General features: G+C 46.6%; 1 protein-coding gene across 1 annotated transcript in view; it reads left to right on the plus strand.

Moving 5' to 3' along the window:
- LOC109297408 (neuronal acetylcholine receptor subunit alpha-7-like) overlaps positions 1–12,502 on the plus strand; it is a 201,686-nt gene that overhangs the window by 19,653 nt on the left and 169,531 nt on the right. Inside the window, exon 2 of the mRNA XM_019517137.1 lies at positions 7,384–7,523. Within this exon, the coding sequence (XP_019372682.1) occupies positions 7,384–7,523 (140 nt within the window). The remainder of the gene's footprint in view (positions 1–7,383; positions 7,524–12,502) is intronic.

Genomic DNA, 12,502 nt, shown 5'->3' on the forward strand with positions numbered 1-12,502 from the left:
CCCCCCCCCCCCCAACTTCTCTCCCTGAGCTCTGCTTTTGGGCTTTTTTAAAGTTTGGAGCCTTCTGGTGCCAGACCAACCACTAGCGCACCTTTCAGCTGCATGGTGGCCAGCTTGCCCCCAGCCCAGCCATTAAGATGTCCGCATGGTGGTAAGTGAGTTTGGAGCCTGTCACACCCTCCCAGACTCAACAGTGAATGTCTGTTGGGTCTCGGGGAATGCTGTAACTCATGATGCTTTCTGCAAAGTGCCATGAGTTACAGCAGGGAGCTGCATGGCTGTCAGCACCCTCAATGCTAACTGCCCCTCCCAAGGAGCTCCTGCCTTAGCAAATAAATACATCTGTATCTCCTCTACTGGGTGAAACCTTTTGATACAACTAAAAGCTATTCAAGGGTTTCAGAATTATATTACATTGCTTCATAATCTGCTGCAGCTCCATCATAGAATCATAGAATTGTAGAACTGAAAGGGACCTGTAGGATCATGAAATCTGGTCCCTTGCTGTGGGCAGGAAGTTATTGTGCTTAGACAAGGTCAGCAAGGTGCCTGTTCAGCCTCTTTTTGAACACTTCCAATGATGGTGACTGCACCACCTCTGGTGGGAGTGTGTTCCAGGTTCTAGTGAGAGAAAAAGTTCTTCCTTACAGAGAAAAAGTTCTTCCTTATGTGTAGCCTGAATTTGCCCTCTATAAGTTTATGTCTATTTGTCCTTGTCCTCCCTTGAGGTGCCCTCCTGAAGAGTTGCTCCCCCAGATCTTTGTGTTCTCTCCTGATGTACTTACATGTGGCTATCAGGGCACTTCTCAGCCTTCTCTTACTCAAGCTGAACAGGTCCAAGTCCCTGAGTCTCTCCTCATAGGGCTTATCCTCCAGTTGAGGGGATAACAGCAAGGATATTCCACCTAATCTGTGTCTGTAGTGTCATGCAATCCAGGACAGCAATTTTACATTGACCCATTCCAGATTTCAAACAAGTAACACACGCTGCCTTTCAGGCTTCCTGAAGGATTGCTTTACATGTGCAGGAGACAGTGGAGTGACTTAGGAAGGCCTTGGATAGACTAGACTGGAGAATTAATGCATATGCATCTGGTATCCGTGAATTTCTTCACATAGTTCCATCTGTGTATTTCATCCCTGGCCTAAATGTGTGAACTCCTCACTTAGCACTGGGCTTCTCTGACAGGATACCAACTCCTGTCCTGGAAGTTGGTTGGGGATCTACACACTTGTTTCTAGAGTTTAATGCAGAACAGACAACTAGATTATTTAATCTGATTTCCTGTAGATTACAGGGTATTTCTTACCAGGGATCCTGATTTTCCATTCACCACAGACAAATGTGGATTTTCTCATTTTAAGGAGAAAAACAGGGGTTTTCTCTTTTAAGGAGAAAAACACAGATTTTCTCTTTCAATGGAGAAAATATGGGAAATGGCAGGTTTCCCCTAGCAGGCTGGTAGAGTTCCAGCCTTCAAGGGGCTGGGGGGAGAGGGAGAAAGGTGATCAGGCAGGGGGCACCATGTGCATATGCACATGCAAACATGCACATGCCACCCAGGCAGTGTGGAGAGCAGCTCCTGCAGCTCCTTGCAGGTAAGTCTGAGAGTGGGCATTGAGGTCCTCATAGTGAGGGAGGGAGGGAGGAGGGGAGCTGGGTAGAGCTGGGGGCTGCGTGAGGCCTGGGGCTTAGAGCCCAGGGCCAGAATGTGGAGCTGCAGGGCCTGGGCAGAGAGTGGGGCAGAGCCTTGGGTGGCTCATCTGGTGGGCAGCGGGAGGCTGGCTCCCTGCCACTATGCATGCCCCCAGGGGAGCATGGGGGGCTTATGCCCCCCAGATTTGTACGTGTGACGGGGAAGGATGAGGGCCGGCTGCCCTGCTGCCCTCCCCCTGAGGCCATGACAAGGCACCCCATGCCTGCCTTGCAGCAGTTGGGATGGTCCCACAACTCTGCAAAGTAAAGTAACTTGTGTCTGGCAAAAGTTCAGCTTCTAGAAAGGCAGCCCCTTTTCCTGATTCAAAGACATCAGGAAAGGGAGAAGCCACCACCTCCCTTGTCAATATATCCTAAGATAAAATCACCCTCTCTTTGCGAAAAAAAAAAGTTGAGCTTTGTTTGAAATAAGAACTTGCCTGGCTTCAGCTGCCAGGCGTTGGTCCTTGTGTCTGAAAGAGCATTTTGGTATCCACGATTCCCCTGTCAGGCTCTTTAATACCACTTATTTTCTGCATTAGGATAAAATCATTGATGGTCCCAGAAAGTCCACCCAGATTTGACCAGGTTAGAAATCAGAATAATCACTTCTTGCACATGGTCCTTGGGTCCTGTTATTCAAATGTATGATTATTCCATCTGCCCTGAGAATGTGACCACCCCATGGATACCCTCATACCCAACTCAGAGACTTTCTGGCCGTCACAGATTTTCATCTCCCTTGAGCATGCTTAAAAGCCCCATGTTGGATAATGTCCACCTGGGACATAGTAGTAGCAGCTGCCTCTTTAGCCCAGAGGAAGGAATGCTTGGTTAGAAGCCAGAAATAGACTGATATCTCTCAGCTTTTCTATTGACTGGCATTAATAATTCTGTGTGCTTGACAGCTCTTTTTCACAAGCAAGGCATAGTACTGCTACTGTCAGAGGCAGGGAAATATCATCCCTGTAGTAGGGTAACAGAGCTTGCACAAAGTTGCTTATAAGGGACCTGTATAACAGCCCTGGTTTTTTACTAGGACAGACTGTCGTCTCAGCTACTCAGATTGAATATGCCACACATACGTCCTTGGCTGTGCCCTAAGCTACTGTTCACTGCAAAGCCAGGATTAGGCCCCACAAATCCTGATTCATATTCTTTTAATGTTGTCTTGCAAATAGCTGTGAAAGGCACTGGCAAAACATGTCACAATGCCCCATAAGTTAGTTCATGCAGAGGGTAACAATGGAGTACTGCTACTGTCAGTTATTCTTCCATGTCAAGTGGAAAGGTCTGGGGGTTAGATCTAAGGGCCCTGGGTTCAGACTCTGCTGCTGGCCAGGCAGAAGTCAGTGTGGCTCTACATGATGGTTTTCTGTTTTCTTTATAAAAATAACCACAAGAAAACTATTTTTTCAAAAAAACGTCTGCAACAGAAGAGTGTTAATATTGCAAATGTCAGGTGCTCTTGTTAGGAAATGTCAGAAATAAGGCCATTCTATTCAGCTGCTTTTATGTATTCATTGGGGGAGGGCCTTTGATTTAATGATCATGTATTTTTTTCAAAATAGCCCAGCTTCATTTGTTGCACAAGAAGGACAGTGAATAAAGCATGGGTTGGCAAGGAGAGAAAATATGTTTTTTATTTCATTAAAGCAAGAGATCAGGGCCCAGAAACCTGAGTTTTGGTTCTGGTTCTGCTGCTCAGTTCCTATGTGCCATAGGTCAGACTGTTCCATAATACATGTCACTTCCTGTGTCAGAGGGGTGTAATGTCTGCATACATGGTAGGAATGGGAGTTATGGTTTCAAGGGTAAGATTAACTCTAGCCTCACTTTTGAATAGTTGACTTTTTCAACCTAGGGCTCATGTCTTTAGCCCCCTCATCAGCCCCAGTCCCCTTGTCAGCCTCATAAAATCAAAACAAATCATGTGTGACGTAGGATTTGTTTTTCAAAAGCTGAAACAAAGCTGACTATGTAAAAGCTGAAGACAAGTGACATTAAGTACTTAGGATCAGAGCACAGGCTTCTTTTGCAACCAGAGCAGAAGACATGCATACCCCCAAACAAACGTGGAAGCAAGATAAAATGGAACGGGCATGTTGGAAAGCACAAGAGTCAATTTGAACTATAAAGGTATTGTTAAGAAAGTGAAAACAGAGCTCATGTGAAGGCAATAGAAAGGAACTTCAAGTACGGCCGGCGAAAAGAGAATCTGGAAATAGCCAAAGAAATGCAAAATAAATAAGGAAACTTGCAAGCAAATCAATGAGTTGGTTGGACTGAGAGAGATACAGTTAGAGAAGCAAACAGGCAATTGTGTGTAGTAGAGATACCCAAGCCAGAGCTAGTCTTTGCTGACCGTAAGGATGAGGTACAATCCTAGATTGTAATGTCAAAAAAATCAGCGATGTAGCAACCAGATCATTTGAATTGCAATAGGTCACCCATATGGTACTGTCCAAGGTGTTCAGGAGCACCAGAAATATGAAGCAGTAGAGCTGCTAACAAAAATACACAATTTTTTTTTGCAATTAGTTACCACATAAGGTGGCGGAAAATTCACATATCTTTAAAATAGAAAGCATGTGTGATGACCTTGGAAATTACAAACATGCTTGCAGGTATTAAAAAAAAACCAAAAATGGTGCTCTACTTGAAACTCCGCACGTTCCCATGCTCAGCCCCATGCATACGCAGAAGAGGCTATGCATTACTTCAACCTCACTTGGCAGTGTCTGTAAAGATCTGGCGCTTTATTGGGGCTGTTTTGGCACTCTTATCTTATAGCTGATTGAATCAGCTTTAGATGAAAGTGCCAAAAATCCTACCGAAGCGCCCAATTTTACAGACGCTGCAGAGCCGAGCTGAAGTAACGTGCTGCTTCTTTCAGTAAAACGTGGGTTTGGTTTTTTTAACGTCTGCAAGCAGCCTTAGATAGGAGCTCTAGAACATGTGAAATTACTAAACAGGCCTAGTTTCTGTAAAGAAAATACATACTGTTCCAGTCCGCTAGGATCCTTAGAGCACAATAAATGATTGGAGAAAGACAAGCTGGTTGATTTATTTGGATTGTCAAAAGGATATTTGCTGTAACCACAGAGGAAAATCCTCCCCCCTTTTCCTTCCCCACAGTATACCATTATGCTCATAGAAAACATCTGTTTAGAGTGCTGCAATGTTCAAAACGAGCAGGCATAGCGTTGTGTTGTATTAAAAAAAGCATGAAATTATCATTATTAATGTGTATTGCAGTGGAGCCTGGAGGCCCCCAGCCAGAGACAGTGTCATTACTGTTCCAGGCACTGTACACGCATAATCAGCAACTCCTAATCATTAATATTCTTACACACCACGTGCATATGAATACTTTGGTGAAGCTAGATTAAGCACATATATAAGTACTTTGCAACATCAGGGTACGGGGATATGACTGCAATTAATGTAATACCATTGCATAAATCAAGGAAATATTCTTGCCTTGAATGGTGCATTCATTCTGGTCACCCTATTATAGGAAAAGGTTGCTCTGCTTAGAGACAGAGAAAAGAGCAATGGAAATTACTAGAAGGCTTTACTATTGGAAAGCCTTCCATATAGGTGGAAGTTAAAGACATTTTGATGGAGAAAAGGCAAGAGCAAGAGTGGGAGGGAGGGTGGAGAGGGAAAAGCAGAGGTTTACAAAATGACGTGTCCCAGAGAATATGGGAGGTAAATAGGAGCAAATGTGCCTCTTTCCCTGTACAAAGAAGGTGAATCCACTGAAAGAAGTGATTAAAAATCTACGAGGAATTAAAAAGATTAGGAATGTAACCATCCTCTTCCTGCAACACACAATTCCACAGCATGGGACTCACCACAGCAAAGATTACGAAAGAAAGGGGTCTGGTGGGTTTTTAAAAGAATTAGACATTTGTATGGGGCCAGATGCACCTATTTGTTACTATCTCCTATTGCAGCAGTTCAGATCTGCTTCTTCTCAAGGGCAGCATGAAATACACAGAGAAACCACCTCGTCCACAGCTCTCCTCCTTTAATTGCAGTATCTCAGAGTGATAATTCTGACCCTGGTGAATTCAGTGGGAGTTTTGCAATTGATTTCAATGGAGCCCGGCTCTCTCCCCTGGTCCTTTAATTGGCATGTGATTCACCAGAGTCATAGCTCTGCCTTCTTTCTGCCGTTTGTGGCAGAAGATCTGGATAGGCAGCCTGGACCCTCTGAGCACAGAGGCTGCAGTTTGCTTCGGCCCTTATGAGCCCCACAAAGGGCAGGGAAATGGGGAGTCCTCACTACTTCCCACACTTAGCATCTGGCCAAGGGTCTGCCACAACCAGATCCATGGACAGTAAGAACATGTTCAATCATCTACCATAGCACAGACCTAGCCACACACTTTCCACTCTCAAGCTTCCCACCATAAGGCAGCCCCTGTGTCTGGGATTGGGAAGAAAATGCCCTATAAGCATACTACTCTATAACTGCCTGTGAGGCGACCCCGAGTTGTAGCCCAGACAGGGCAAACTTACCTTGAGGTGAAACATCAAATGACAGGGGCAGACATATTTCAGGGATAAAAACAGGCCAAATTTAATAACCAGGGCAAAACATGACCACAGGCCTGGGGCAGACAGAACAACAAAAAAAAAGTTCAACACTTGCTGCCTCCTAGCGCTTCACTCTCACCCCTGCCCAATGCTTACTTCTTTGTTCCTCACTGTCTCTGCAGTGAAACTGCCTCTCATCCCTGGAGGTCTCGGCTTCCCTGCCCACCTTAACAGCATGTCTTTGACCCACCGCTCCAGACTTTCTAGCTGCAATCCTCATGAGGCAGACTCTCTTCGTCTCTGCTCTCTGGGGCAGCACATCAGCAGGCTTCAGTGGACTCCAGCAAGCTGTGTACTGGCAGACACTCACGCAGGCATATGCATATGCACTCTCCAGCTCCCCTGCTTCTATATAAAGAGCCCAGTTCTCAGGAAAGGCCCTTCCAGCACCATCCAGAGGGCCCAGTGCCATGAGCCAGGGCATACCTAGCTCTGCTGCAATCCAGCCATTAACCCTTTTGCTGCCAGAACAAAGCCCATCCAAAAATACCACTTTCAGCAGGGAACATCCAAACAGTTCACCACATAACCCTCACACTACCCATACAGGGGTTTCTTGTGTCTTCCTCTGAAAGAAAAACTCCTGAGCATTGCCAGAGACAGGATGCTGGGCTTAGAAAGGCCCCTGGTCTGAACCAGTAAGACATCCTATGTCATATTAGCCCATGTAATTCCTCATTTTCCAGACCAACCAAAATTGCAAGTTCGCTGGTTATAAGAAACCTGCAGTTGTCTGAGTTTGCTGAGAGAAGTGATAGGTCCCCACAGTTTCCTGCTTGCGCACTACTCTTAGACAGACCTAGTGCTTCGGCAGTGCCTTTCTGACAAAGCAAGCTAACTGTTCCTGGCCAGCTCACCCAGCTCAAGCTCTCCGGTTGCAGCACAATAGAAACAGGCACATGGTACCTATAAGCGCACAGGGTTTTATGGAGCTGTGGAACATAGCATGAGCAAAGAGAAAGACCCTTACTTTCTGTGATACTGCTTTCATAATCAGAACAAGAGCATCCAAAACCAAATGGACCTTCTGATCTGCTCAGGCTGCCTAATTAACACCACTCTCTCTCTTTTTTTGCAAGTTTCTCAGCAGGGCGAGAGCCAGAGGCGCTTGTATAGAGAACTGCTGAAAAACTACAATCGCCTTGAAAGGCCTGTGGTGAATGACTCCCAGCCCCTTCTCGTGGAGCTACAATTGTCTCTGCTACAGATAATTGATGTGGTAAGTCAGCAGTGGTCCTGCTTTTGGGGGCAACACATTAATGTAACTAATTCATTTTCTGTTGCAAATAATGCTGGAACAGCATGCTTCCTCATCCCCAGCCTGTTAAAGACAGGAAATTGAGAACACGATGGATTTGATCAGCCATTTTCCAGAACATCAACACATGGTTGTGTCACTTTGGAAAACTAAGCACCACTCTACATGCACAGATGTCTCCAACACTATACATGAGTAGTAGGTTGATTAATTATGTAGCTTTTCAGTGCTTTCTACAGAAAAACACACTCTATATTAAAGAAATTAAAACCATGTGTTACTACAAATTATTTATCATACAGTGTTCTCAGACGCAGTACAGCACAGCTTTAACTGTGGACCATGTGTTATACTGAGAGCTACTCTCAAGGACCTGTGCACTGTGCAGTCACATGGAGCAGCCTGGAGCCACCATATGAAAGGTCACAACGTCACTGGTTCAGAGACAGCAGCACCAATCTACCCACCTGAACTGACACCAGGGGCAATGTTAGAGCAGTTCAAGCCTTGTGATTGCACAGAGCTCTGAGATGGCTGGGAGTCCCCATTGCATTAGCAGCTGCAAAACTGGCTAGCACCTGATAGGATAGCTGCAGCATGAGGAGACAGCAAACCCTTTGGGATACTTTATGGTACATTAGGTGACTTGAAAGTATTTAATCTATTATTCCCACTGGGGCCCTACCAGGTCTCTGTGCCTTGGGTGGTGGCAGCAGCAGAGCCAGCAGGAGCAGCCAGGCTGGCTGCAGCAGCGGTGGCAGCTGGGCTGGCTGTGGTGACAGCTGCCATGCTTGTTGTGCCTCGTCTGAGCGAATGCCAGGGGTGGTGTCCTAGTCACCCACCCCTTGCTACATGAATGTCTTTGGGGTCTGGCACCTGGTATACCTGGGCATGTAGCCTAAGGATGTGATAATTTACCCAACAGGGCAAAAAAAGCAAGAAGCTGCTGTCACTGAGTACTCAGTGGGTGTGTTTACATGAGATGCTTTATTGAGCATTAGACTAATGCACAGTAAAGTGTCACCATCTGCACATGAACAGCAATTACTGTGCAGTAGATTAGTCTAATACGCTGTTTTCTAGTACCTGTAGATACAGGTACTAGAAATCGGCACATTAAACTAATGCACTGAAGTACACATATAGACACTGAACAGGAGCAAATTGCTCCTAGTCAGTTTAAGCAGCAGGGGCTGCAGGGAGCAGGGAGAGCAGGCAGCCAGGAAAGTTCTCCTCCACCCTATGGAGACAGGACCAGCTTCCATGTCCCCTACAGGCCTGGGACTAGCACCTGGGGGAGTCTGGAGCTCCCCCTGTCTGCTGCAATGGGGCAGAACAGGGAAGGAGAAGCCCTAGATGGAATTGCTCCTGTTGGGAGAAAATTTGCTCCTGATGGGTGCACATTCAGATGCATGTGGGGCCACAGTTTAATACCCCTGAATTTTCTATGCAGAAGATTCAGGCACATTCATTGCATGTGTAGATGCACCGAATAATGCTTAACTTCGTTGCTGGGAACAAGCCATAGAGGATTTAGCAACTTCAGACTTATTACCTAGGAAACCTCTATTAGTCCATTCAGAAGTAGTAGCATATTTCTTATTAGTCCTTTTGGTCAAGCTACAGAGTTTGTTGGGTGGCTGGGAGCCCTTCTGTAAGCGTGAGACATGGGCTTTGCCTGCCTTGACAGGCAGCAGTCCTTCTCTCACACTCCCTGTTGTACTGGCTATGAACGACACATGCTCCCAGCAGCTGGGGGGCATGGCGGTGGCAGGAGCATGGTGGTGGTAAGTGGGAGCTCCCGCAGACGCCGCTGGCGGTGTTGGCGGTGGGGTGGCGAGCGGCGTCCGTTCAGAAGTGCCTTTTTGTAGGGGGTGCACTGCCACGCTCAGGGGGTGCACATGCACCCACGTGCACGCCTTATGTGTTGCCCCATTACTGGCCCTGTATCTGTCCCATAAGAGTTCACTGGCCACTCCCTTTGGACCAAACACCTGTTTGGCTCATGCAGATTCCTTTCCTAGGTTTATCCTCTCCCACTGGGCCACCTTGATCACCACAACACAGGCACAAGAGATCTTGCTCTGTTCTCCTGAAAGTCCTTTTTAAGCCTTTCTTTAGTAAGTCCTCAGGGTGAGGGACCCTCCATTCACTCTCTGCAGCTTTCCTTCTGGTTCTCCATTGCTGTTTAGGTTTTCCATTGCTATTAGATGCTCCTACACCAACATCTTAGCTCAGCTCAAGGAAGTCACACTGCAGTGTGTGTAACACAGGAAGTCCACCACTAGCCATTTTGCATTCTACTCCCTGTCCTTAATTAAAAACAAGCACAAAAGGAAAGAGAAGTAGTTGCAGGGGTGGAGGGGTGTTTCCTAGAAGAGTTCCTTTTGAGTTTTCTGTTCATATTCATGTAGTAATAACCCTGCCCTCTATTAATCTTTCCTTCTGTGCTTCTTGCCTGCTGCAATAGCAAAGTAGTATAGATGGGGAAGGAACAGTAGTATAACTAGGGATGGATGAGAGATAATTAATTAATACTGGGTACCAACTTAGGAGGGGTGCTGTAACTACCCCACACTGGTGTAGAGTCTGGGCTCTGACTCCACACCCATGCTAGGCTCTCCAAAACAGTCTCTGCCTGCTGCTTTTTTAAGAGCAACAGCCTAGGTGTGCAAAGCATGTGGGAGCAGCAGCAGCAGCAGCAGCAGCAGCAGATGCTAAGCCAGGGACTGTTTTAGATTTCCTGGCATGGGACACACTGCTGTACTGTGCCCCCCCATCTCCTGCCACTGCCCCTGCTCTTGGAATCTGCATGCTGCCCCCCTTTCTCAGAATCTGCATGCCACCCCCACAGAGCAGGGGTTCCTAACCTTTTTATGCTGTGGACCAGCAAACTGCAGACCTGAAATGACTGAGGACTGGAAGTGACTGTGGACAGGCAAACTGTGGACCAGAAGTGGCTGTGGACCAGGAAACTGCAGGCCAGCAGTGACTGGCATACTGCGAGCTTGCAACCAACCCTTTTTTATGCTCAGTATAAAAAGGATTGGCTGCCGGTTTGCAGTATACTGGTCACTTCTGGACTTCCAGTCCAGCAGCCAACCCTGCTGCGGACTGGCAGCCAACCCTTCATGGCCTGGTACCGGGCTGTGGCCTGGGGGTTGGGAACCCCTTTCCTAGAGGATTTGCCCCACGTGCCAACTCCGCTTGTTATGCCACTGGGAAGAATGACTTATGGAACTGGGAGTAGTTGAGGGAGGGCCTTCAACTCACCCCAGAATAGAGGTTTAGATATACCCAGAAGACCGCACAAAGTTACACCTTATACAGAGGCAGAATTAGCTTAGTGCCCCCTTTGCTCATAAGCAAAACACATAGCAAGGATTGGCTGTGGCACTTAGATTATGGGAGACATGTATCACTTCAGTTTCCTCCATGTTGGTACATCAGAGCATCCCATATACTCTCTTTTAATTGTCACCTGGAGATGCAGCCAGGGTGAGCCTTCCAGGGACTTAGTCTCCACATAGGCTTCTATCTGGCATACAGCAGTGGCCAGGTTTCCTACTATCCATCAATTAAATCCCTCAACCAAGAATGCTTCAATTACTCCATCCTACCATTTACTTGCTGCATTGTCTCCAAGAAAAACACCTGCCCTGTTATGGAAAGAGCTGGTGCTGAACCAGGATGGCTTCGCATATCAGAACCTGAGATACATGATCTTGATAGTTCCACTCACTGAGAAGATGATCCACTGTATTTGGTACAAGCAGGAGCCCAAGGAATGGTCATCCTGTCTGGAGGTAGCAGACCCCATATAGGAAGGGGTAAAATCTTCCAGCAAGCTGGGCGCATCTACACGTGACTGTATGGTGCCTTTGTTACTGTGCTGTCATTTAGTACTTCCTTTTGGAAGTACCAGCCCATCCTGTGCAGTGCCAGCTGAACACGGTTATTTTTGGCCACTATGTTACCAGAGCAATGCACTATAATGAGGGAGTACATTGCTACGCTGATGTAGTGGCAGCATCACTGTTTTGCCAATGGTGCTACAGCACCATAGCACATCACCACAGTGCCGTAGTGTCTTGTGTAGATGCACCCGCTGACACCTGAAAACAACAGCTTTTCTCCATTCAAGTACTGACCATTTTATCAAGCTTTATACTAGGGCTGACTTCCTTTCTGCCCAAAATCCCTGCTCTGCAGTATCATGACCAAAGTCCCCGTGGAGCTGGCTCAATGGTAACCGGGAGAACAAGCATGTACATTTCTTGTATAGGATTCCAAAACTCTTTTGTCCTTGCACACAGAAAGACTGGACCGTGCACACTGTAAGGAGATTTGGCTCAGGTTGAGTTGGAGATTTGATCCACAGCAAGTTTTGGCATAAAATAATCCAAGGCAAAATCCTTTCTTTACTCCCAGGAGGTTTTCAATATAAACAAGCTCTAGAAATAATCTTTCGCCCCCACTCTTCTGTTATCAGTATTATAGAACACAGGCAACCTCTCCTCCCTTCCTCCATCCCATATAACTTGTAGTGTTTATCTTGCTTTCTTCCTGCACCAGTCTACAACACCCTTCAAGACAAGGTGTAACAGGCTGTCTCTGTCCCCTTCAAGAGGTACTGCAGTTCTGATGCATCTGTCCAAAGAAAGATACAACCTGGGAGAGACGAGCAATGAGTTTAGATCTCCAAGCACTTCCTAAAGAGGATATTCAAGCTCTAGCGCAGGTGGAACCAACATATTTTGGCTCCCTCTGAAAGGGTTGCAAGGAGATAGTGGTCAATCAGAATGCACCAGACTGACTAGGAAGGCTTACCTGTTTCTTCTAAAATAGGAATGCAGAGAAGTCTTTGGGTGCAGTTGGATAGGAGACAAAGTTCCAGATCCTAGAATCATAGAATCAATGAGTTGGAAGGGACCTAGACA

Source organism: Gavialis gangeticus, unplaced genomic scaffold (genome assembly GCF_001723915.1).
Source record: "Gavialis gangeticus isolate Ggan-Ray unplaced genomic scaffold, GavGan_comp1, whole genome shotgun sequence".
Classification (NCBI taxonomy): Eukaryota; Metazoa; Chordata; order Crocodylia; family Gavialidae; genus Gavialis; species Gavialis gangeticus.